This window comes from Oncorhynchus gorbuscha, linkage group LG02 (genome assembly GCF_021184085.1).
Source record: "Oncorhynchus gorbuscha isolate QuinsamMale2020 ecotype Even-year linkage group LG02, OgorEven_v1.0, whole genome shotgun sequence".
In the NCBI taxonomy this organism is placed as follows: Eukaryota; Metazoa; Chordata; class Actinopteri; order Salmoniformes; family Salmonidae; genus Oncorhynchus; species Oncorhynchus gorbuscha.
In genome coordinates, this window is record NC_060174.1 from 61,613,248 (window position 1) to 61,640,598 (window position 27,351).

Genomic DNA, 27,351 nt, shown 5'->3' on the forward strand with positions numbered 1-27,351 from the left:
CCTGCCTCCAGAGTGGTTTGCATTTTTTTGTAGGTGCCTTATACAGTAGTAGGCTATATCCTGTGCAGAATAACTGGCGCTTGTGCAGATCAGGGAGTGCGTGCGCGTCCCACAACTTTATTTGAACTTGGTAAGTTGCATGGGACAGATCCAAATCTTGTCGTTGTTGATTAATACAAGGACATTAGAAACTATTTGTAGACCTGTTGGCAAGGCATGTTTTTCGATTCAATTGTGAATGTAAAAGCTATGTAAACACGAATGTACAGTTACCCAGTCCATATAATGCAACATGGTAACAAAGACTGATATTGTTTCTGATGTGCATCTTCGACTTCTGCATTTCATGTATGTCTTTTATTCGAGAATCAGCAATATATACCGCATTTTAACAAGCCTATTATTAATAGTTTTCTGCACATGAATTGGCTCCATGATGATTACATAGCAAACTGGCGACTTCCGTTAAATCACCGGCGTTAGTAATAGGCATATGCCTGCTTTAATAGATCGTCATATTTCTTTAAACACCGAATACTATTTCCTTTGAATCAACTAGAGACTTTTAAAAAATGCTGTAGGGCTATTTGCAGTAATGTGTTGAGTTGGTTGGGGCGTTGGCTGAAATATCATATGCAACATGCTGACTTGTGAAAATCTTCCTCCAAAATCTGTTTCTTATTAAGATTTTTCAGTGTAGGGATGGACCTCTGGGACTGAGGCATGTGATGGCAGAAACATGCATCACCAAGATCAATTAAATGAATTCCTGTCCTCTCTCTCTCTATCTCTCTCTCTTTATGTCTCGCACTCATTCTCTCACATCCTCCTCCCTCTCCGTCTCTGTGTGTCTGTGTTTGTCTGGTTTAAAGTCCAATTGTGCTATCGGACAGATGTTGGCCCAAAGAGCGCTTCTTTCAGCAGCTTTCCCGCTCCCAGAAAAGAGCTAACGTCAGAGGTCGCACGCAGAAAATTAATTACAATGAGCGCAGTGCTCCATAAAATCTTAATTTGCTCATATTTCTGTATGGCTGCTATATAAAGCGGACTATTATCGATCCGGTAAAATGGTAGGCAGTATACCCCAAAGATCTTGACACCTAGATAGTTTGTGTGTATGCATTGATATATAAGCTACTGTGCGTTTTTAAAATTGTATGTAGTTCTGTGCTTGAGCTGTTCTTGTCTAATGCTGTTCTGCATTATGTCATTCTGTATTATGTTTTATGTTTTGTGTGGACCCCAGGAAGAGTAGCTGCTGCTTTTGCAACAGCTAATGTGGATCCTAATAAAATACCAAAATACCTACAGTACCAGTCAAAAGTTTGGGTACACCTACTCATTCAAGGGTTTTTCTTTATTTTTCCTATTTTCTACAGTGAAGAATAATATTGAAGACATCAAAACTATGAAATAACACATATGAAATCATGTAGTAACCAAAAAAGTGTTAAACAAATCCAAATATATTTTAGAGTTTAGATTCTTCAATGTAGCCACCCTTTGCCTTGACAGCTTTGCACACTCTTGGCATTCTCTCAACCAGCTTCAACTGGGGTGCTTTTCCAACAGTCTTGAAGGACTCCCCACATATGCTGAACACTTTTCCTTCACTCTACGGTCTAACTCATCCCAAACCATCTCAATTGGGATGAGGTCAGACGACTGTGGAGGCCAGGTCATCTGATGCAGGACTCCATCACTCTCCTTCTTGGTCAAATAGCCCTTACACAGCCTGAAGCTGTGTTGGATCATTGTCCTGTTGAAAACAAGTGACAGTCCAACTAAGTGCAAACCAAATGGGATGGCGTATCGCTGCAGAATGCTGTGGTATTCATGCTGGTTAAGTGTGCCTTGAATTCTAAATAAATCACTCAGTCACCAGCAAAGCACCTCATCCTCCATGCTTCACGGTGGGAAACACACATGCGGAGATCATCCGTTCACCTACTCTGTGTCTTACAAAGACATGGCGGTTGGAACAGAATCTCACATTTGGACTCATCAGACCAATGGCCAGATTTCCACCGGTCTGATGTCCATTGCTCGTGTTTCTTGGCCCAAGCAAGTCTCTTTTTCTTATTGGTGTCCTTCAGTAGTGGTTTCTTTGCAACAATTCGACCACGAAGGCTTGATTGACGCAGTCTCCTCTGAACAGTTGATGTTGAGATGTGTCTGTTACTTGAACTCTGTGAAACATTTATTTGGCCTGCAATTTCTGAGACTGGTAACTCTAATGAACTTATCCACTGCAGCAAAGGTAACTCTGGGTCTTCCTTTCCTGTGGCTTTCCTCATTAGAGCCAGTTTCATCACAGCGCTTGTTTTTGCGACTGTACTTGAAGAAACTTTCAAAGTTCTTGAAATGTTCCTGATTGACTGACCTTCATATCTTAAAGTAATGATGGACTGTCATTTCTCTTGGCTTATTTAAGCTGTTCTTGCCATAATATAGACATGGTCTTTTACAAAATAGGGCTATCTTCTGTATACCACCCCTACCTTGTCACAACACAACTGATTGGCTCAAACGCATTAAGAATGCGTTCACTTTTAACAATACACACATGTTAATTGAAATGCATTCCAGGTGACTACATCATGAATCTGGTTGAGAGAATGCCAAGAGTGTGAAAAGCTGTCAAGGTTAACGGTGACTACTTTGAAGAATCTCAACTATAAAATATATTTGGATTAATTTAACACTGTTTTGCTTACTACATGATTCCATATTTGTTATTTCATAGTTTTGATGTCTTCACTATTCTACAAAGTAAAAATAAAGAAAAACCCTTGAATGAGTAGGTGTGTTAAAACTTTTGACTGGTACTGTATATCTTTACATACAGTGAGCTTCAAAAGTATTGGGACAGGGACACATAGTTGTTGTTTTGGCTCTGTATCTCACGGCCGTTGTTGGAAGGAGACCAAAGTGCAGCGTTGTGAGCGTACATTTCTCTTTTATTTAGTAAATGTCGCCAACAAAACAACAAATGAAAAACAACCGTGAAGTTTACAGGGCTATAGTGCCACTAACAAAGATAACCTCCCACCCTGAAGGGAAAAGGGCTACCTAAGTATGGTTCCCAATCAGAGACAACGATAAACAGCTGTCTCTGATTGAGAACCATACCCTGCCAAAACATAGAAATACAAAATCATAGAAAACAAAAACATAGAATGCCCACGCCAAATCACACTCTGACCAAACCAAATAGAGACATAAAAAGGCTCTCTAACGTCAGGGCGTGACACTGTACACCAGCACTTCGGATTTGAAATGATACAATGACTATGAGATTAAAGTGCAGACTGTCAGCTTTAATTTGAGGGTATTTTTATCCATATTGGATGAACCGTTTAGACATTACAGCACTTTTTATACATCGTCCCCCCCATTTTAGGGGACCAGAAGTATTTAGGACAAATTCACTTCTACTGTATGTGTATCAAAGTAGTCAAAAGTTATTATTTGGTCCCATATTCCTTTCACTCAATGATTAAATCAAGGTTGTGACTCTACAAACTTGTTGGATGCATTTGCTGTTTGTTTTGGTTGTGCAAAAATGTATCCATTCACTACTGTAAATCGCTCTGGATAAGAGCATCCGCTAAGTTACTAAAATGTAAATGTAAATGTTTCAGATTATTTTGTGCCCAATAGAAATGAATGGTAAATCATGTATTGTGTCATTTTGGAGTCACTTTTAATGCAAATAAGAATTTAATATGTTTCTAACCACTTTTACATTCATGTGGATGCTACCACGATTACCGATATTCCTGAATGAGTCGTGAATAAATAAAATAAAATCAAATAAAATTTTATTTGTCACATACACATGGTTAGCAGATATTAATGCGAGTGTCGCGAAATGCTTGTGCTTCTAGTTCCGACAATGCAGTAATAACCAACAAGTAATCTAACTAACAATTCCTAAACTACTGTCTTATACACAGTGTAAGGGGATAAAGAATATGTACATAAGGATATGAATGAGTGATGGTGCAGAGCAGCATACAGTAGATGGTATCGAGTACAGCAGGGGTGTCAAAGTCAAATGGACGGAGGGCCAAATAAAAAATTTAGCTACAAGCCGAGGGCCGGACTGTTCGAATGTTCATTGAAAATTTTTTAAATGACGCATATAGTCTAGTGAACCTAATTGAACCTACTGAAAACCTGACAAATATATTCCAATATGATCAGATAAATAAAGCAATATTTTCTTATGGCTCTGTCAGTAATCTTTAATTTTCAACAGACACAAAAGACAAATTTCCTTTATATAAAAATCCCCATAACATGAACATTAAATGAAAGAAACCGGTATTCAAGGCACCATCAGTAGCCTATATTTTCTATTTTAGCAAAAGTGGGCTAAATTTACTTCAAAGAAAAAAACAATAATAGCAATTTTCTATCATCCACTCAACTGAAATATTTTAAAAATATAATTGGATTGAAATACAATAAAATAAAGTGCAAAAATCTATTAATCAAAAACAACACTTTGTTTAAGGAGAAGTAACATGCAGTGAAAACAAATATTAAACTTTAACTTTTAAACTTGAACTGAGTAAAAACTCTAAATATGTGATTGCACAGTAATGTTCACTTGTTTGAGGTTGAGGGTGATACTTGGTGGTGTCCCATCTTTTCCACAAGTTCATCAATGTTCGGGGTAAGGCTCTGAGCTGAGGAAATCCTCAGAATTGAGTTGAGGTGTTCAGCAGTAAGTCGACTTCTGTGTGATGTTTTGTTCAAGTTCATCAAAGAAAACAGTTGTTCACACAGGTATGTGCTGCCAAACATAGACAACGTTTGAGCAGCCTGGATGCGCAGCTGGGGCATTGTGTCGGGAGGAAACGGGCGAACTCCGCAGCACCCACTGCCGCATATTTTGCCCTCAGTGCATCATTGCATTGGAGGTCAATCAACTCCATTTGGAGGTTTGGTGGTGAGCTTTCCACGTCAACAGCAAATGGGTTACCGAGCAGTTCCAACCTGCTTTTTTGTGCTTCAAAGTCAGCAAATCGGCGTCGAAAGTCAGCGGCAAGCATACCTATTTTATCAGCCAACTGTGCGCTCGGGAACGCACTGGTAGAGAGCTTCTCTTTCATGGTCTGGCAGCTGGGAAAGTGGCTCAAATTTTCTTTCCGCATCTGCGTCTCCCACAGAGTCAGTTTGGTTTTAAATGCCTTCACTGTACTGTACATATCAGAGATGACACGATCCCGACCCTGCAGCTGCAAGTTCATTGCATTCAGATGACTCGTAATGTCACACAGAAAAGCCATTTCACACAGAAACATTTCGTCTCGGAGTTGTGTTGTGTCTTTCCCTTTGCTGTCCAAGAACAGACAAATCTCCTCACGAAGCTCGAAACATCTTTGAAGCACCTTTCCCTGGCTTAGCCATCGCACCTCTGTGTGATAAGGCAAATCACCATGCTCCGTTTCTAACTCCGTCAGAAATGCCTTGAACTGGCGGTGATTCAAACCTTTGGCTCTGATAAAGTTAACTGTGCGCGTGATGATGCTCATTACATGCTCCATTTTCAAGGCTTTACCGCACAACGCTTCCTGGTGTATGATACAATGATAAGCTGTCAGCTCACCTGTCGTGTTTTCCTCTTGCATCTTTTCCCGTATCTTCGCTACCAGTCCGCTCCTGTGTCCACACATCGCAGGTGCTCCGTCGGTTGTCAAACCCACGAGTTTTTCCCAAGGCAGCTCCATCTCATTTACACATCTTGACACCTCTTCATACAAATCATGCCCCGTAGTTGTGCCATGCATAGGACGTAAAGCCAAAAACTCCTCTGTCACGCTTAGGCTGGAGTCCACTCCGCGGATGAAAATTGACAACTGGGCAATGTCAGAAATGTCGGTGCTCTCATCCACAGCCAAGGAATATGCAATGAAATCTTTTCCCTTTTTCACAAGCTGCTCTTTTAGATTGATGGACAACTGGTCTACTCTCTCGGCAATGGTGTTTCTGCTCAGACTCACATTTAAAAAGAGTTGCCTTTTTTCTGGGCAAACTTCGTCACAAACTTTAATCATGCAGTTTTTGATGAAATCCCCCTCCGTAAATGGCCGGGCTGATTTAGCGATCTCTTCTGCCAAAATAAAACTGGCCTTGACAGCAGCCTGGCCTTGTGATTTGGCTTTTTTGAACAGAGCCTGTCGAGATTTGAGGCCTCGTTTTAATTCCTCTGCCTTTTGTAGCCTTTGTTCCATGTCCATATTCTTGTTTTTGTCCGCGTGTTTCGTTTCATAATGTCGTCTCAGATTATACTCTTTCAGTACCGCCACACTTTCTCCACACAGAAGACACACAGGTTTTCCAGCTACCTCCGTGAACAAATACTCCGACTCCCACCTTGTTTGAAACCCCCGGTTCTCAGTGTCCACCTTCCGTTTTGCCATTTTTGATGGGTATCTGAAAGTTAATTTTACTGTGATGCTGACAACTGCTGTGCCAATAAATATTGAAATGAAGCAGCCTACTGCTCGGTGCGTCACCGTTGCATTGTGGGAAATGTAGTATTGGTGCGTGTAAAAGATCTGCGGGCTGCCGGCTTGCTGCGGTCTGCGGGCCGGTTCTAATAACAAATCAAGATCATCCCAGGGGCCGTAAAAAACCTTCTCGCGGGCCGGATGTGGCCCGCGGGCCTTGACTCTGACATATGTGGAGTACAGTATATACATATAAGATGAGTATGTAAACAAAGTGGCATAGTTAAAGTGGCTAGTGATACATGTATTACATAAGGATGCAGTCGATGATATAGAGTACAGTATATACATATGCATATGAGATGAATAATGTAGGGTAAGTAACATTATATAAGGTAGCATTGTTTAAAGTGGCTAGTGATATATTTACATCATTCCCATCAATTCTCATTATTAAAGTGGCTGGAGTTGAGTCAGTGTCAGTGTGTTGGCAGTGGCCACTCAATGTTAGTGGTGGCTGTTTAACAGTCTGATGGCCTTGAGATAGAAGCTGTTTTTCAGTCTCTCGGTCCCAGCTTTGATGCACCTGTACTGACCTCGCCTTCTGGATGATAGCGGGCTGAACAGGCAGTGGTTCGGGTGGTTGATGTCCTTGATGATCTTTATGGCCTTCCTGTAACATCGGGTGGTGTAGGTGTCCTGGAGGGCAGGTAGTTTGCCCCCGGTGATGCGTTGTGCAGACCTCACTACCCTCTGGAGAGCCTTACGGTTGAGGGCGGAGCAGTTGCCGTACCAGGCGGTGATACAGCCCGCCAGGATGCTCTCGATTGTGCATCTGTAGAAGTTTGTGAGTGCTTTTGGTGACAAGCCGAATTTCTTCAGCCTCCTGAGGTTGAAGAGGCGCTGCTGCGCCTTCTTCACGATGCTGTCTGTGTGAGTGGACCAATTCAGTTTGTCTGTGATGTGTATGCCGAGGAACTTAAAACTTGCTACCCTCTCCACTACTGTTCCATCGATGTGGATAGGGGGGTGTTCCCTCTGCTGTTTCCTGAAGTCCACAATCATCTCCTTAGTTTTGTTGACGTTGAGTGTGAGGTTATTTTCCTGACACCACACTCCGAGGGCCCTCACCTCCTCCCTGTAGGCCGTCTCGTCGTTGTTGGTAATCAAGCCTACCACTGTTGTGTTGTCCGCAAACTTGATGATTGAGTTGGAGGCGTGCGTGGCCACGCAGTCGTGGGTGAACAGGGAGTACAGGAGAGGGCTCAGAACGCACCCTTGTGGGGCCCCAGTGTTGAGGATCAGCGGGGTGGAGATGTTGTTGCCTACCCTCACCACCTGGGGGCGGCCCCGTCAGGAAGTCCAGTACCCAGTTGCACAGGGCGGGGGCGAGACCCAGGGTCTCGAGCTTGATGACGAGCTTGGAGGGCACTATGGTGTTAAATGCCGAGCTGTAGTCGATGAACAGCATTCTCACATAGGTATTCCTCTTGTCCAGATGGGTTAGGGCAGTGTGCAGTGTGGTTGAGATTGCATCGTCTGTGGACCTATTTGGGCGGTAAGCAAATTGGAGTGGGTCTAAGGTGTCAGGTAGGGTGGAGGTGATATGGTCCTTGACTAGTCTCTCAAAGCACTTCATGATGACGGAAGTGAGTGCTACGGGGCGGTAGTCGTTTAGCTCAGTTACCTTAGCTTTCTTGGGAACAGGAACAATGGTGGCCCTCTTGAAGCATGTGGGAACAGCAGACTGGTATAGGGATTGATTGAATATGTCCGTAAACACACCGGCCAGCTGGTCTGCGCATGCTCTGAGGGCGCGGCTGGGGATGCCGTCTGGGCCTGCAGCCTTGCGAGGGTTAACACGTTTAAATGTCTTACTCACCTCGGCTGCAGTGAAGGAGAGACCGCATGTTTTCGTTGCAGGCCGTGTCAGTGGCACTGTATTGTCCTCAAAGCGGGCAAAAAAGTTATTTAGTCTGCCTGGGAGCAAGACATCCTGGTCCGTGACTGGGCTGGATTTCTTCCTGTAGTCCGTGATTGACTGTAGACCCTGCCACATGCCTCTTGTGTCGGAGCCGTTGAATTGAGATTCTACTTTGTCTCTGTACTGAGGCTTAGCTTGTTTGATAGCCTTGCGGAATAGCTGCACTGTTTGTATTCGGTCATGTTACCAGACACCTTGCCCTGATTAAAAGCAGTGGTTTGCGCTTTCAGTTTCACGCGAATGCTGCCATCAATCCACGGTTTCTGGTTAGGGAATGTTTTAATCGTTGCTATGGGAACAACATCTTCAACGCACGTTCTAATGAACTTGCACACCGAATCAGCATATTCGTCAATGTTGTTATCTGACGCAATACGAAACATATCCCAGTCCACGTTGGTAGAGCATGGCGCTTGTAACGCCAGGGTAGTGGGTTCGATCCCCGGGACCACCCATACGTAGAATGTATGCACACATGACTGTAAGTCGCTTTGGATAAAAGCGTCTGCTAAATGGCATATATTATTATTATTAAGTTCGTTCAGAGCCATCGATGTGTCTGCTTGGGGGGGATATATACGACTGTGATTATAATCGAAGATAATTCTCTTGGTAGATAATGCGGTCTACATTTGATTGTGAGGAATTCTAAATCAGGTGAACAGAAGGATTTGAGTTCCTGTATGTTTCTTTCATCACACCATGTCTCGTTAGCCATAAGGCATACGCCCCCGCCCCTCTTCTTACCAGAAAGGTGTTTGTTTCTGTCGGCGCGATGCGTGGAGAAACCCGTTGGCTGCACCGCTTCGGATAGCGTCTCTCCAGTGAGCCATGTTTCCGTGAAGCACAGAGCGTTACAGTCTCTCATGTCCCTCTGGAATGCTACCCTTGCTCGGATTTCATCAACCTTGTTGTCTAGAGACTGGACATTGGCAAGAAGAATGCTCGGGAGTGGTGCACGGTGTGCCCGTCTCCGGAGTCTGACCAGAAGACCGCCTCCTTTCCCTCTTTTTCGGAGTCGTTTTTTTGGGTCGCTGCACGCGATCCATACCGTTGTCCTGTTTGTAAGGCAGAACACAGGATCCGCGTCGCGAAAAACATATTCTTGGTCGTACTGATGGTGAGTTGACGCTGATCTTATATTCAGTAGTTCTTCTCAACTGTATGTAATGAAACCTAAGATGACCTGGGGTACTAATGTAAGAAATAACACGTAAAAAAAAAAAAAAAAACTGCATAGTTTCCTAGGAACGCGAAGCGAGGCGGCCATCTCTGTCGGCGCCGGACGTAGGACTAATGATGAGTGAGAAAGTTACAGACGCACCAGTGTAGGCTAGCTACATCAGTCTAGCTTTTCTACCTGGAACACAAGCTAGATCACACTTTGCTCAATGAATAATATTTATTAGAGCCATGGAGGATGCTACCCTTACACAGGGAGAACCGAGCAGGTCTCCTGCCCCAGCACTGACACACCCGTTTCAGTGCTGGGCTATGATAGCAGGCATAGACAAACACCACATGTGCATCACCTGCTTGGGGTTTGAGCACGCAAATGCAACACTCACTAACCCCGATTCCTGCGTACAGCGATGTAAAGTACTTGAGTAAAAATACTTTAAAGTACTTAAGTAATTTCTTTGGGTATCTGTACTTTACTATTCATATTATTTACACCTTTTACTTCACTACAGTCCTAAGGAAAATAATGTATTTTTTATTCCATATATTTTCCCTCCCTTCTGTTATGTTACGCTTACCCCCATTCACCAGGCCTTTAGCCCCATCTTGGGATCTGTCTATTGTGCTTGAGGCAATTCCACAGCAACCTTTTGAGCCTCTGGAAGGTTTGGAGTTGAAATATCTCTCCTTCAAAACATCTTTGCTGATTGCCCTTACATCTGCAAAGCGAGTGAGTAAGCTACACGCACTGTCAGTCCACCACTCGTGCCTAAAGTTTATCCAAGGTAACATTTACTCAATGCCGCCATTACATATGAGGTCCGTTTCAATTGTCTCGCCTTAGAGCTTATGGCTTTCCACCCACCACCCTTGACTTCTACAGAAGAAGGAGTGGTGATGATGTTGGGACTACCCTGGCTTCGGAGAACATGTCTGTAATACAAGGTACAAATCTGTCGTTCTGCCCCTGAACAGGCAGTTAACCCACTGTTAACCCCAGGCCGTCATTGAAAATAAGAATTTGTTCTTAACTGACTTGCCTGGTTAAATAAAGGTAAAATTAAAAATTAAAAAATAAATACGGTAGTAAGCCATATCCCATTGTGAGAATGCTTTTCATTGACTACAGCTCAGCGTTCAACAGCATAGTGTCCATAAAGCTCATCAGTAAGCAAAGGATCCTGGGACTAAACACCTCCCTCTGCAACTGGATCCTGGACTTCCTGACAGGCCGTCTCCAGGTGGTATCACTGCCTGGTATGGCAACTGCTCGGCATCCGACCGTAAGGAGCTACAGTGGGTTGTGCACACAGCCCAGTACACACTGGGGCCAAGCTTCCTGCCATCCAGGACCTATATACTAGGCGGTTTCAGAGGAAAGCCCCAAAAATTGTCAAAGACTCCAGTCACCCGAGTCATGGACTGTTTCGTAAATATTTTCTTAACTCTTATTTTCTTAAAACTGCATTGCAGGCTTGTAAGTAAGCATTTCACGGTAAGGTCTACACCTGTTGTATTCAGTGTACGAGACAAATAAAATGTGATTTGATTTGAGCGTCAGACATCGAAGCGAGTATTTGCGTAACCCCGGTTCTACGATAATATGAGTAGATGTCTCACCGCATTTCCATGCTCAAAAGAACGCAAGGAACAGAGGCACGCTTGAGAATGACCAGTGGGTGGGCGAGTGGCGTCTTATTCGGAGGAGAGGGGCTCACCTCATTCGCCACTCACCTTGTCTGTCTCCAACAGACATTGTGTGAGTCATTACTCAAGCCATAAGTGATCCACTGAGTGAATCTGATTGTGAGACATCTCACTCACATTATCGTGGAACCAGGGTTATGCAAGTAACCCCAAGGTTTTGTTAGCTGTTTAGTGTCAGCTCTTTTCTGTACAACCTAACTTCTCAGTTACTGAGCTACTGAATTCAGGTGAACTCTTTAGGAAAAGAGGTACTGAGAGAGAGCAAGAGAGACCGAGAGGGGGGGGGCATACATTGCCTGTTTTGGCCTACTTTAAACCTTTTTACAAGTATCTGTGAAAGTGATCATAACGTATGACTCACACAGATGTCATACGGAGCCCCTTGTAAAATGCCCATGTTGGTCGGTGTCAGTCAGCTGCTGATAGATATCTGGCTCATGTCTAGTAAAAGTGTATTGCTGGAAGGATTGTGTGTACTTGTGTGTGAACTAGACTATAGGCAGTTTCTGAGAATAGTTTGGCAGTTTTTGCAGACTGTTGACAGCTTGAAGCAGACTGTGCCACCAGTCTACCAGACGTCCTGTTTCTCAGCTTTCCTCCACATTCTTTAGTGATAAGCTCATGCCAACATACCAGAACCCTACAATGCTCCCTCAGCTGCTGAATTGTCTTCTCTCTGTGTGTGTGTGTGTGTGTGTGTGTGTGTGTGTGTGTGTGTGTGTGTGTGTGTGTGTGTGTGTGTGTGTGTGTGTGTGTGTGTGTGTGTGTGTGTGTGTGTGTGTGTGTGTGTGTGTGTGTGTGTGTGTGTGTGTGTGTGAAAGCTGTTTGAACCACAGGATGATGTCATTGTCCCAATTCTAATTAGGTCTCCCTCATCTGTGCCACTGATTAGTGTGAGGTAAAGCACCAAACCCTTTTCCATGGCCAGAGGGATAAAAACAACTTTACTATAGAGAGAGAGGGAGGGGGAGAGAGGCCACAAGGCAGTATATGGCTTGCCAACCACTTTGGAATTTCCGTAGAGTCCCGTGGCTGATGCATAAGAATTTGTTCTTAACTGACTTGCCTAGTTAAATAATGGTAAAAAATAAAAATAAAAATAAAATATCCCCTGCTGAGAGAGACCTGGCCACAGAAGCTCTGGTTTTGCCGTGTCCCCTCTTTGGCTGTAGCCCTTCACACATACCCAACCAGGATCCAGATGCTGGTACGAGATGTCAGAGAAGCAAGAGTCTACCGCTCTGTTTCCAAATAACTCTTATCGTTTCCACGGAGATCAGATCAATTCAGATAAAAGAAGTTTGCTTACCTCTGACGTCATCGTCAGAGTCATTGTTAAGTTCCTGTGCGTACGTGTCTGCATTTGTCGAGGATTGGCCAGAAAACAGTGATGATAGCATGCAGCACAGAGCGGAATGACTGGCCTATGAATGGCGGTCATTGTTCTGAGTAGCTCAAGTTACCTCTGACTGCCAAACCACCCGGGCTACTGATAACGGTGGTGGTGGCTCACTCAGAGATAAAGAAAAGTCATTGACTTCTTTCATTTCAATGTTCTCATTGGGCATACCTTAACATAGATGCCAGTTCTCCTTTTTTTGGGGGGGTAAAAGCAACATAAGAGGAGGGGGAATGTAAATAACGTCACGTGTGTCTATGAAAGAGAGAGAGCAAGAGATGGGGGGGTAAAAGCAACATAAGAGGAGGGGGAAATGTAGATAACGTCACGTGTGTCTATGAAAGAGAGAGAGCAAGAGATGGGGGGGGTAAAAGCAACATAAGAGGAGGGGGAAATGTAGATAACATCACGTGTGTCTATGAAAGAGAGAGAGCAAGAGATGGGGGTAAAAGCAACACAAGAGGAGGGGGAAATGTAGATAACATCACGTGTGTTTATGAAAGAGAGAGAGCAAGAGATGGGGGGGGTAAAAGCAACATAAGAGGAGGGGGAAATGTAGATAACGTCACGTGTGTCTATGAAAGAGAGAGAGGAAGGGATGGGGGGGTGCGCGATGGTTGAATAGAAGGGTAAAAAAGAAGGATTTCAACCGAGGAAGTGAAGAAGAGAAAAGACAGAGAAGGTGTGGGTTGGCCTCGGCTGTCAACTCAACAGAAGATAGATTATAGATTATGGAAACTTTCTGTGGGCACTGGCCCCTCTCGTTTTTGTTTTCGCATGTGCTTAAGTGATGCGTCAGTCTTTTACAGGTTACTACGGGAGATGAGGAGAATGGTAGGGAAGATAGTTAGAGACAACATGGGACATGAATGAGCTCCAATTTGGTTTGTGCATTCGGACTGTAGTAAAATGTCACTGTCTGAAATATGCTAGTGCAGTGAAAATGGCCGGGCTATTTGAGTCTGTGGTCAGGTCTAAGGAAGTGGCAGACATTCCCTGGGTTCTGACTGCTTTACACTGCACTTACAACAACAAGCTCTTTAAACACGATTTTCATATTTCAAACACCATCGGTTCTTTATTGTAAGTGTTTGCACACAGCATATGGATTTTGTTGTGTTAAACGTGCATATTTCTGTCCGAGCAACAATGGAATAACCCGTACACATTGTAATAGATGAACGTAAGAGTCTAGTGTTTGTGTGCTGTGGGTCCTTAGTACCTCTTCTGCTTCACAGAGGGGGTCCAAAGGGAGGGTACGCTCACTGGGTCTGTCAAAGAGCTGTGTCAACAGTCCAGGTCTCACCACATTCATACCAGGCATTCCTTCCTGTGCACACCCCCCTGCACAAACACACCGTTCACACGCACGAACGCATGTTCACACACATACACACTCACACCTCGTACATGCACAAGAACATGCTGATATAGTAAAAAAAAAAGGTGTGTGTAGGCTATAATCAGTCTCCGTTGTTTAGGTTCCACTCATTTTACATATGGATTTGATTTATTTTCCGTCATCCTAACCCTACCATCAGGGTGTGATCTATGGCAGGGGCACGTGGTGATTTTCTCCAGACCTTTTTATGCCCTTTCAACCAGTCACAGTTCATTCTCCGTTTTACAACATCCCTGCCCGGTCATATTAGTTGAAGATAAGCATAATGTGAGGAACATGCACAGTCTACCTCTTGTTTGCTGTGATTACACAGCAAAGCAACCGGGCTTCAACCCAGTTCAATGTTCTCCCTTGTTAAAAGATGTTGAACAAATAGCATCTTATCAACACCTTCAGTAAATATTACGGCATGGTTTCCCCCGGGAACGGTTTCGATTGAATAGTGTTCCGTCTCTCCTTGTTCACAGTTCACTTCTTTCATTCCCTCATATCGTTAGAGCTACACTACTAGAGCTACGCTGTCCCTCTGTGGCAACAAGAAGTAATGCAAGTGTCCGAGTAATCAGATTACCACATCTGATAGCTTTCAATTGTATTGATGTACTCTGCAGGACTTACACCATTTTACTCTGACGACAGCTCCGGAAACATATCACTTGTGGTAAACAGAGCAGCAGCTCAGTATGTCCTCTACGCCTGTGTGTTTTCCAGGTGTTTGCTGCCCTGCTGTTGATGTTGCCATGGCGGACAGTATGAACTGCAAATACTGCCGGGAGGACCTGAGTGGGAAGAAGTACGTTCAACAGGAGGAGAAGCCTGTCTGTGTCCGATGCCATGACAAGTTCTGTGCCAACAACTGCACTGAGTGCCGCCGTCCTATTGGCATCGACTCCAAGGTGTGTGTGTGTGTGTGTGTGTGTGTGTGTGTGTGTGTGTGTGTGTGTGTGTGTGTGTGTGTGTGTGTGTGTGTGTGTGTGTGTGTGTGTGTGTGTGTGTGTGTGTGTGTGTGTGTGTGTGTGTGTGTGTGTGTGTTCAGTGACACCTCCCATGTCTTATATACTGCCATGAAATGTATTTTACGTATTACATGTGTTATGTTTTATTGTGTGTTTCCATATGGATTTGTTTATACCTGCACACTGTCAGCATGTGTTTTCATGACTGCAGACTGTCTGTCTAGACTTGTTTATGAGTGCACACTGTCTACACAGCAGTTGAGGGAGAAAACCATTCTGCTCCTCCCTTCCTAAAGATAAAAACTTAAACAGGAAGTACCCGTGTAAGGACTGTTCAACTTTGGTCTGACCAATCGGAATCTATGCTTCAGGATTGTTTTTTCAATTGTCACGTTCTGACCTTAGTTCCTTTGTTATGTCTTTGTTATAGTATGGTCAGGGCGTGAGTTGGGTGGGTTGTCTATGTTCCGTGTTCTATGTTGTGTTTTGCGTTTGGCCTGGTATGGTTCTCAATCAGAGGCAGGTGTCGTTAGTTGTCTCTGATTGAGAATCATACTTAGGTAGCCTTTTCCCACTTGTGTTTCGTGGGTGTTTATTTTCTGTGTCTGTGTGTTCCACACGGAACTGTTTCGGTTAGTTATTTCACGTGTCGTTTATTGTTTTGTTTCAGTGTTCGCTTGTTTTAATAAAGAGCATGAACACGTACCACGCTGCGCATTGGTCCTCCGATCCTTACTACTACTCCTCGTCAGTAGTAGGGGACGACGTGAGAAAGATATTTAAACGTGTTAACCCTTGCAAGGCTGCCGGGCCAGACGGCATCCCTGGCCGCGTCCTCAGAGCATATGCAGACTAGCTGGCTGGAGTGTTTACAGACATATTCAATCTCTCCCTATCCCAGTCTGTTGTCCCTATTTTCTTCAAGCTGTTCACCATAGATTCTGTTCCCTCATCACTAAGCTCGGGGCCCTTGGTCTGAACACCTCCCTGTGCATCTGGGTCCTGGACTTACTGACAGGCTGACCCCAGGTGGTGATGGTAGGCAACAACAAGTCCACTATTCTGATCCTCAACACGGGGGCCCCACAAGTGAGCGTGCTCAGCCCCCTCCTGTACTCCCTGTTCATCCATGACTGCATAGCCACTCAATCATAAAGTTTTCAGACAACACAATAGTGCTAGGCCTGATTACCAACAATGATAAGACAGTCTACAAGGAGGAGGTGAGGGCCCCTAAGACACTCATGATCTTCTACAGATGCACCATTGAGAGCATCCTGTTGCGCCATGTCATCGCCTGGTACGGGAAATGCACCGCCCACAACCGCAAGGCTCTCCGGAGGGGGGGTGTGGTCAGCCCAACGCATCTCCGGGGACACACTGCCTGCCCTCCAGGACATCAACAGCATCCGGTGTCCCAGGAAGGCCAAGAAAATCAGCAAGGTCCTCAGCCACCAAGCCACAGCCTGTTCACGGCCTGTTAACAGGCGCATCAAAGCTGGGACTGAGAGACTGATAAACAGCTTCCATCTACAGGCCATCAGACGGTTAAATAGTCATCACTAGCCGGCCTCTGCCCAGTACACTGCCCTCAACTTTAGTCACTGTTACTACCACCCAGTACTCTACCCTGCACCTTAAAGACTGCTGCCTATGTCAAATTAAATCAAATGTATTTATATAGCCCTTCTTACATCAGCTGATATCTCAAAGTGCTGTACAGAAACCCAGCCTAAAACCCGAAACAGCAAGCAATGCAGGTGTAGAAGCACAGTGGCTAGGAAAAACTCCCTAGAAAGGCCAAAACTTAGGAAGAAACCTAGAGAAGAACCAGGCTATGAGGGGTGCAGTTCTCTTCTGGCTGTGCCGGGTGGAGATTATAACAGAACATGGCCAAGATGTTCAAATGTTCATAAATGACCAGCATGATCAAATAATAATAATCACAGAAGTTGTCGAGGGTGCAGCAAGTCAGCACCTCAGGGGTAAATGTCAGTTGGCTTTTCATAGCCGATCATTCAGAGTATCTCTACCGCTCCTGCTGTCTCTAGAGAGTTGAAAACAGCAGGTCTGGGACAGGTAGCACGTCCGGTGAACAGGTCAAATCAAATGTTATTAGTCACACATGAAAGGCTTACTTACGAGCCCCTAACCAACAATGCAGTTTAAAAAATATGAATAAGAATAAGAAATAAAAGGAACAAGTAATTAAAGAGCAGCAGTAAAATAACAATAGCGAGACTATATACAGGGGGTACTGGTACAGAGTCAATGGGGTCACCTGTTAGTCGAGGTAATTGAGGTAATATGTACATGTAGGTAGAGTTATTTAAGTGACTATGCATAGATAATAACAGAAAGTGTCATCGGCCAACTTAATGATGGTGTTGGAGTCGTACCTGGACGTGCAGTCATGAGTGAACAGGGAGTACATTACATTTACATTTAAGTCATTTAGCAGACGCTCTTATCCAGAGCGACTTACAAATTGGTGCATTCACCTTATGACATCCAGTGGAACAGCCACTTTACAATAGTGCATCTACATATTTTAAGGGGGGTGAGAAGGATTACTTTATCCTATCCTAGGTATTCCTTAAAGAGGTGGGGTTTCAGGTGTCTCCGGAAGGTGGTGATTGACTCCGCTGTCCTGGCGTCGTGAGGGAGTTTGTTCCACCATTGGGGAGCCAGAGCAGCGAACAGTTTTGACTGGGCTGAGCGGGAACTGTACTTCCTCAGTGGTAGGGAGGCGAGCAGGCCAGAGGTGGATGAACGCAGTGCCCTTATTTGGGTGTAGGGCCTGATCAGAGCCTGGAGGTACTGAGGTGCCGTTCCCCTCACAGCTCCGTAGGCAAGCACCATGGTCTTGTAGCGGATGCGAGCTTCAACTGGAAGCCAGTGGAGAGAGCGGAGGAGCGGGGTGACGTGAGAGAACTTGGGAAGGTTGAACACCAGACGGGCTGCGGCGTTCTGGATGAGTTGTAGGGGTTTAATGGCACAGGCAGGGAGCCCAGCCAACAGCGAGTTGCAGTAATCCAGACGGGAGATGACAAGTGCCTGGATTAGGACCTGTGCCGCTTCCTGTGTGAGGCAGGGTCGTACTCTGCGGATGTTGTAGAGCATGAACCTACAGGAACGGGCCACCGCCTTGATGTTAGTTGAGAACGACAGGGTGTTGTCCAGGATCATGCCAAAGTTCTTAGCGCTCTGGGAGGAGGACACAATGGAGTTGTCAACCGTGATGGCGAGATCATGGAACGGGCAGTCCTTCCCCGGGAGGAAGAGCAGCTCCGTCTTGCCGAAGTTCAGCTTGAGGTGGTGATCCGTCATCCACACTGATATGCCTGCCAGACATGCAGAGATGCGATTCGCCACCTGGTCATCAGAAGGGGGAAAGGAGAAGATTAATTGTGTGTCGTCTGCATAGCAATGATAGGAGAGACCATGTGAGGTTATGACAGAGCCAAGTGACTTGGTGTATAGCGAGAATAGGAGAGGGCCTAGAACAGAGCCCTGGGGGACACCAGTGGTGAGAGCGCATGGTGAGGAGACAGATTCGCGCCACGCCACCTGGTAGGAGCGACCTGTCAGGTAGGACGCAATCCAAGCGTGGGCCACGCCGGAGATGCCCAACTCGGAGAGGGTGGAGAGGAGTATCTGATGGTTCACAGTATCGAAGGCAGCCGATAGGTCTAGAAGGATGAGAGCAGAGGAGAGAGAGTTAGCTTTAGCGGTGCGGAGCGCCTCCGTGATACAGAGAAGAGCAGTCTCAGTTGAATGACTAGTCTTGAAACCTGACTGATTTGGATCAAGAAGGTCATTCTGAGAGAGATAGCGGGAGAGCTGACCAAGGACGGCACGTTCAAGAGTTTTGGAGAGAAAAGAAAGAAGGGATACTGGTCTGTAGTTGTTGACATCGGAGGGATCGAGTGTAGGTTTTTTCAGAAGGGGTGCAACTCTCGCTCTCTTGAAGACGGAAGGGACGTAGCCAGCGGTCAGGGATAAGTTGATGAGCGAGGTGAGGTAAGGGAGAAGGTCTCCGGAAATGGTCTGGAGAAGAGAGGAGGGGATAGGGTCAAGCGGGCAGGTTGTTGGGCGGCCGGCCGTCACAAGACGCGAGATTTCATCTGGAGAGAGAGGGGAGAAAGAGGTCAGAGCACAAGGTAGGGCACTGTGAGCAGAACCAGCGGTGTCGTTTGACTTAGCAAACGAGGATCGGATGTCGTCGACCTTCTTTTCAAAATGGTTGACGAAGTCATCTGCAGAGAGGGAGGAGGGGGGGGAGGGGGAGGAGGATTCAGGAGGGAGGAGAAGGTGGCAAAGAGCTTCCTAGGGTTAGAGGCAGATGCTTGGAATTTAGAGTGGTAGAAAGTGGCTTTAGCAGCAGAGACAGAGGAGGAAAATGTAGAGAGGAGGGAGTGAAAGGATGCCAGGTCCGCAAGGAGGCGAGTTTTCCTCCATTTCCGCTCGGCTGCCCGGAGCCCTGTTCTGTGAGCTCGCAATGAGTCGTCAAGCCACGGAGCGGGAGGGGAGGACCGAGCCGGCCTGGAAGATAGGGGACATAGAGAGTCAAAGGATGCAGAAAGGGAAGAGAGGAGGGTTGAGGAGGCAGAATCAGGAGATAGGTTGGAGAAGGTTTGAGCAGAGGGAAGAGATGATAGGATGGAAGAGGAGAGAGTAGCGGGGGAGAGAGAGCGAAGGTTGGGACGGCGCGATACCATCCGAGTAGGGGCAGTGTGGGAAGTGTTGGATGAGAGCGAGAGGGAAAAGGATACAAGGTAGTGGTCGGAGACTTGGAGGGGAGTTGCAATGAGGTTAGTGGAAAAACAGCATCTAGTAAAGATGAGGTCGAGCGTATTGCCTGCCTTGTGAGTAGGGGGGAAGGTGAGAGGGTGAGGTCAAAAGAGGAGAGGAGTGGAAAGAAGGAGGCAGAGAGGAATGAGTCAAAGGTAGACGTGGGGAGGTTAAAGTCGCCCAGAACTGTGAGAGGTGAGCCATCCTCAGGAAAGGAGCTTATCAAGGCATCAAGCTCATTGATGAACTCTCCGAGGGGACCTGGAGGGCGATAAATGATAAGGATGTTAAGCTTGAAAGGGCTGGTAACTGTGACAGCATGAAATTCAAAGGAGGCGATAGACAGATGGGTAAGGGGAGAAAGAGAGAATGACTACTTGGGAGAGATAAGGATCCCGATGCCACCACCCCGCTGACCAGAAGCTCTCGGGGTGTGCGAGAACACGTGGGCGGACGAAGAGAGAGCAGTAGGAGTAGCAGTGTTATCTGTGGTGATCCATGTTTCTGTCAGTGCCAAGAAGTCGAGGGACTGGAGGGAGGCATAGGCTGAGATGAACTCTGCCTTGTTGGCTGCAGATCGGCAGTTCCAGAGGCTACCGGAGACCTGGAACTCCACGTGGGTCGTGCGCGCTGGGATCACCAGATTAGGGTGGCAGCGGCCACGCGGTGTGGAGCGTTTGTATGGTCTGTGCAGAGAGGAGAGAACAGGGATAGACAGACACATAGTTGACAGGCTACAGAAGAGGCTACGCTAATGCAAGGAGATTGGAATGACAAGTGGACTACACGTCTCAAATGTTCAGAAAGTTAAGCTTACGTAGCAAGAATCTTATTGACTAAAATGATTAAAATGATACAGTACTGCTGAAGTAGGCTAGCTGGCAGTGGCTGCGTTGTTGACTTTGTAGGCTAGCTGGCAGTGGCTGCGTTGTTGACACTACACTAATCAAGTTGTTCCGTTGAGTGTAATAGTTTCTACAGTGCTGCTATTCGGGGGCTAGCTGGCTAGCTAGCAGTGTTGATTACGTTACGTTGCGTTAAAAGAACGACAACAATTATCTTTGATACACAGACGGCTATGTAGCTAGCTATGTAGCTAGCTACGATCAAACAAATCAAACCGTTGTGCTGTAATGAAATGAAATGAAAAATGTGATACTACCTGTGGAGCGAAGCGGAATGCGACCGGGTTGTTGAGTGCGGAAGTTCTATTCAGTAGACGTTGGCTAGCTGTTGGCTAGCTAGCAGTGTCTCCTACGTTAAGGACGACAAATAGCTGGCTAGCTAACCTCAGTAAATTAAGATAATCACTCTAAGACTACACGCTCTAAACTACACAATTATCTTGGATACGAAGACAGCAAAGACAACTATGTAGCTAGCTAACACTACACTAATCAAGTCGTTCAGTTGAGTGTAATAGTTTTTACAGTGCTGCTATTCGGTAGACGGTGGACGTATGCTAGCTGGCTAGCTGCTGGGCAGATAGCAGTGTAGACTACGTTAGGACGACGAAATACAAGTTGCAATAGAAGTGCTGACTGTTTCACTATGTTGTCCTCTTTCTTTTCCTTTTTCTTCTGTCCTTCTTTTGTCCTTATTTTGTCTTCCTTTCTTCTGTTAACTAGATATTTTTTGTTGTTATTCTTTGTAAGCTAGCTAGCTTCTTCCAGGAGAGTCCCTAGCAACTGCTTAGCAACAAGTAAACAATTCTGCTAGCAATTCAGCTAGCTAAGATAACTGTACAATTTTATGAAAAATAGTTAATTTTTCAAAAGCCTGTCTTTTTGGTTTGTTCCTTGTTTTGTCTTCTATTGAGTCTTGCAGTTTTCTCTTGATTTTTTTGATGTACTTCACTCTAAAAAACCATTTAAATCTCAATATATACAGGAGCTCATTATTCAGCAGCTGCTCAATTTAGAACTCCGGAACACTTCATTTAAAGTAAAAGAAGTAAAAGAATAAAGAGTAAAAGAAGGGACCGAGCACGCTCCCCTGAGGGGCCCTTGTGTTGAGGATCAGCATGGCGGATGTGTTGTTACCTACCCTTACCACCTGGGGGCGGCCTGTCAGGAAGTCCAGGATCCAGTGTTTAGTTGTTTAGTCCCAGGGTCCTTAGCTCATTGATGAGCTTTGAGGGCACTATGGTGTTGAACACTGAGCTGTAGTCAATGAATAGCATTCTGACATAGGTGTTCCTTTTGTCCAGGTGGGAAAGGGCAGTGTGGAGTGCAATAGAGATAGCATCATTGGATCTGTTAGGGCGGTATGCAAATTGATGTGGGTATAGGGTTTCTGGGATAATGGTGTTGATGTGAACCATGGCCAGCCTTTCAAAGCACTTCATGGCAACAGACGTGAGTGCTACGTGTCGGTAGTCATTTAGGCAGGTTACCTTAGTGTTCTGCTTAAAACATGTTGGTATTACAGACTCAGACAAGGAGAGGTTGAAAATGTCAGTGAAGACACTTGCCAGTTGGTCAGCGCATGCTCACAGTACATGTCCTTGTAATCCATCTGGCTCTGCGGCAGATGGCTCTGCGGAGAGCGTGATTACACAGTTGTCCAGAACAGCTGGTACTCTCATGCATGTTTCAGTGTTATTTGCCTCGAAGCGAGCATAGTAGTAGTTTAGCTAGTCTGGTAGGCTCGTGTCACTGGGCAGCTCTCGACTGTGCTTCTCTTTGTAGTCTGTAATGATTCTTCGGAGGGCATAGCGGGGTTTCTTTTAAGTTAGAACTCGTTTTATTGTTGATATAGATACTTTTGTACCTGTTTCCTCCAGCATCTTCACAATGTCCTTTACTGTTGTTCTGGGATTGATTTGCACTTTTCACACCAAAGTACGTTCATCTCTAGGAGACAGAACGCTTGAGCGGTATGACAGCTGCGTGGTCCCATGGTGTTTATACCGTCGTACTATTGTTCGTACAGATGAACGTGGTACCTTCAGTTGTTTGGAAATTGCTCCCAAGGATGAACCAGACTTGTGGAGGTCTACAATTTTTTTCCTGAGATTTTGTCTGATTTCTTTTGATTTTCCCATGATGTGAAGCAAAGAAGCAGTGAGTTTGAAGGTAGGCCTTGAAATACATCCACAGGTACACCTCCATTAGACTCAAATGATGTCAATTAGCCTATCAGAAGCTTCTAAACCCATGACATCATTTTCTGGAATTTTCCAAGCTGTTTAAAGGCACAGTCAACTTAGTGTATGTAAACTTCCGACCCACTGGAATTATAAGTGAAATAATCTGTCCGTAAACAATTGTTGGAAAAAATACTTGTGTCATGCACAAAGTCCATGTCCTAACCGACTTGCCAAAACTATAGTTTGTTAACAAGAAATTTGTGGAGTTGTTGAAAAACGAGTTTTAATGACTCCAACCTAAGTGTATGTAAACTTCCGACTTCAACTGTATATACTGTTCTTTAGTCAAGACTCATCCTATATAACTACTGCTGCACACACCTTTTCTATTCATATACTGTCCATACTGTCTGTACACCATCATATACATATATATTTATATTCCAGACTCTGACATTGCTCTTTGTGAAATGTTTCTATTTCTTAATTTGTTTATTTTTATTTTGGGGGATTTATGTGTATTGTTTTGTAATTGTTTGGTATTACTGCACTCTTGGAGCTAGGAACATTAGCATTTCACTGCACCCGCGATAACGTCTGCAAAATATGTGTACGCAACCAATAACATTAGATTTGATTTGAAAACATTGACTTTCTTTCCCTCCTCCATTCCTTCCTTCCTTCCTTCCTTCCTTCCTTCCTTCCTTCCTTCCTTCCTCCCTCCCTCCCTCCCTCACTCACTCACTCACTCACTCACTCACTCACTCACTCACTCACTCACTCCCTCCCTTCCTTCCTTCAGGAGTTGCAACATAAAGGCCGTTATTGGCACGCAGACTGCTTTCGCTGCTACAAGTGCTACAAGCCATTAGCCAAGGAGTCCTTCAGTGCTAAGGATGACCGCATCATGTGTGGGAAGTGCAGCTCCCGGGAGGATGCCCCTCGTTGTCACGCCTGCTACAAAGCCATTCTAGCCGGTAAGGTACACTATGGGCTAAGACTCACTGATTTGGGTTTGACATTAAATGAAGCTAGTGATATTTATGCCCTCTGTATGTTTCATTTCTTAGATGCTCTCCATCACGTGAACTTATATTAGTAAACGCTTTCCTGAATTTCAGTTAAGTGGAAATGTGCAGTTCAAACAATAACAAAGTGGACACCCCACTACTGTTTTGATAAATAGCTGAGGGTTGGGTCTGGAGAAATGTAACCAGTTTCAAATGCATAGACAGAGCTATAGATGGAATGACTGACCATCCATAAAATTGATGTTTTGAGGCTATTCAGTACTTGTTTACAATGACATTATTTACAACCAAAAGAGTAAAACAAGCTTTTATTTTGTGGGTTCTGATGGGGTACGACAGTTGAACTAAGCTCATAAGTTCTATTCAGCAAGAATCAATAGGTATATACAGTTGTGGCCAAAAGTTTTGAGAATGACACAAATATTAATTTCCACAAAGTTAGCTGCTTCTGTGTCTTTAGATATTTTTGTCAGATGTTACTATGGAATACTGAAGTATAATTACAAGCATTTCACAAGTGTCAAATACTTTTATTGGCAATTACATGAAGTTGATGCAAAAAGAGTCAATATTTGCAGTGTTGACCTTTCTTTTTCAAGACCCCTGCCATCTGCCCTGGCATGCTGTCAATTAACTTCTGGGCCACATCCTGACTGATGGCAGCCCATTCTTGCATAATCAATGATTGGAGTTTATCAGAATTTGTGGGTTTTTGTTTGTCCACCCGCCTCTTGAGGATTGACTACACGTTCTCAATGGGATTAAGGTCTGGGGAGTTTCCTGGCCATGGACCCAAAATATTGATGTTTTGTTCTCCGAGCCACTTAGTTATCACTTTTTCCTTATGGCAAGGTGTTCCATCATGCTGGAAAAGGCATTGTTCGTCACCAAACTGTTCCTGGATGGTTGGGAGAAGTTGCTCTCTGAGGATGTGTTGATACCATTCTTTATTCATGGCTGCGTTCTTAGGCAAAATTGTGAGTGAGCCCACTCCCTTGGCTGAGAAGCAACCCCACACATGAATGGTCTCAGGACGCTTTACTGTTGGTATGACACAGGACTGATGGTAGCGCTCACCTTGTCTTCTCCGGACAAGCTTTTTTCCGGATGCCGCAAACAATCGGAAAGGGGATTCATCAGAGAAAATGACTTTACCCCAGTCCTCAGCAGTCCAATCCATGTATGTTTTACAGAATATCAGTCTGTCCCTGATGTTTTTCCTGGAGATAAGTGGCTTCTTTGCTGCCCTTCTTTACACCAGGCCATCCTCCAAAAATCTTTGCCTCACTGTGCGTGCAGATGCACTCACACCTGCCTGCTGTTATTCCTGAGCAAGCTTTGTACTGGTGGTGCCCCGATCCAGCAGCTGAATCAACTTTAGGAGACTGTCCTGGTGCTTGCTTGACTTTCTTGGGCGCCCTGAAGCCTTCTTCACAACATTTGAACCGCTCTCCTTGAAGTTCTTGATGATCCAATAAATGGTTGATTAGGTGCAATCATACTGGCAGCAATATCCTTGCCTGTGAAGCCCCTTTTGTGCAAAGCAATGATGTCGACACGTGTTTCCTTGCAGGTAACCATGGTTGACAGAGGAAGAACAATGAATCCAAGCACCACTCTCCTTTTGAAGCTTCCAGTCTGTTATTCAAATTCAATCTGCATGACAGAGTGGTCTCCAGCCTTGTCCTCGTCAACACTCACACCTGTGTTAACGAGAGAATCACTGACATGATGTCAGCTGGTCCTTTTGTGGCAGGGCTGAAATGCAGTGGAATTTTTTTGGGGGGGGATTCAGTTCATGTGCATGGCAATGAGGGACTTTAGAAATGAATTGCAATTTATCTGATCACTCTTCATAACATTCTGGAGTACATGCAAATTGCCATCATACAAACTGAGGCAGCAGACTTTGTGAAAATTAATATTTGTGTCATTCTCAAAACGTTTGACCACGACTGTGTATATATATATATATATAATTAATTCAAAAGTAAAAAAATGTATGTACCAATTGCAGATTGCCCCTTTAAACCATCATAGAGACTGATGTGTGTTTTTTTCTTTCCTAAAGGCTCTGAGAATGTGGAGTATAAAGGCAATGTGTGGCATGAGGACTGCTTCACCTGTTACCAGTGTAAAAAACCCATCCGCTCCCAAAGCTTCCTGACCAAAGGCACTGACATCTACTGTGGCCCTTGCCATGAGAAGAAGTTTGCTAAGACCTGTGTCAGCTGTAAGCAGGTAACATAAAGATTTCATTTTTTCAATGACCTCCAAATTCTTGGATATCATTGATGGATGTTCATTGTCAATACGTCAATTGGACCAAAGTGGTTGATTTGAAACCAATGGTTCTCCTGTATAAAGGACATGACGATTCCCCTCTAAACTGACTTGACTCTCTGCCGACCCCTGTCTAGACCATCACCTCCGGAGGAGTGAACTACCAGGAGAAGCCATGGCACTCAGAATGTTTTGTCTGCAGCTCCTGCCGAAAGCCTCTGTCTGGGACCCGCTTCACCTCCCACGAGGAGAAGGCTTTCTGTGTGGACTGCTACAAGACTACTGTAGCCAAGAAATGCAGCGGCTGCCAGAACCCCATAACAGGTCAATACACGCTCGCACACACACACACTCGCACACCCACAGACGCACACACACAAGCACACACACACACGCTCTCTCTCTCTAATGCCACTATTGAACGATTGTACACATTTGTAATTGTTTGATGTTTTGTTCCTCGGTCCCATCCAGGTTTCGGCAAAGCCACCAATGTGGTGAACTACGAGGGCAGCTCGTGGCATGAGTACTGCTTCAACTGCAAGAAGTGTTCCCTGAGCCTGGCTAACAAGCGCTTCGTGGCCAACGGAGGGAACATCTTCTGCTCCGACTGTGCCAAGGACTGAGGTGAACTTGGAACAGAAACAGTGGGTCTGCTATGCCAGCTTTTCAGGGATGTGAAGCTGAAAGCAATTGTTTTACTTTTCATTTTACAGCGATAGCGAGGGATAGAAATATTTGGATGAAATCTGTGGATTCGGTGGGGTAATCGAGTATCTTCCTAAAGATTGGGGTCATGTTCTACGGGAGACATTTCAACCCTGGGGAACTTCAAAACCGTAGCTGTTAATTCAAAGGTCTTAAAGGGAAAAACAGTGTCCCAGAGAGATTGCTTAGCTAATAGTTATTGTGATGGGTAATTATAAGCACTTTAAATTAGTCACTTACCGTGCACAAAACCAATGAAAATATCTGAAAATCCAATATAATGAACTGCATGTCTGGTGTCTTGCATATGTGGGTCTGTAATCAGCAATAAACAAATATATTTCCACAAA

The 27,351-nt window shown here is 44.9% G+C and overlaps 1 protein-coding gene across 1 annotated transcript; it reads left to right on the forward strand.

Annotated features, from left to right (window-relative positions):
• Positions 1–27,351, forward strand: LOC124006074 (four and a half LIM domains protein 1-like). The gene is made up of 6 exons (XM_046315834.1): positions 1–130; positions 14,850–15,034; positions 23,782–23,956; positions 26,082–26,251; positions 26,431–26,617; positions 26,768–27,351. The coding sequence occupies exons 2-6, from the start codon at positions 14,879–14,881 to the stop codon at positions 26,917–26,919; spliced, it is 840 nt and encodes a 279-aa protein (XP_046171790.1). The 5' UTR covers positions 1–130; positions 14,850–14,878; the 3' UTR covers positions 26,920–27,351.

Bases quoted from the DNA above. Each gene is read 5' to 3' on its own strand.
- LOC124006074 (XM_046315834.1), top strand. From the start codon at position 14,879: ATGGCGGACAGTATGAACTGCAAATACTGCCGGGAGGACCTGAGTGGG. The intron at 15,035-23,781 runs GTGTGTGTGTGT...TCCTTCCTTCAG, and splicing joins CTATTGGCATCGACTCCAAG to GAGTTGCAACATAAAGGCCG. The intron at 26,252-26,430 runs GTAACATAAAGA...ACCCCTGTCTAG, and splicing joins CCTGTGTCAGCTGTAAGCAG to ACCATCACCTCCGGAGGAGT.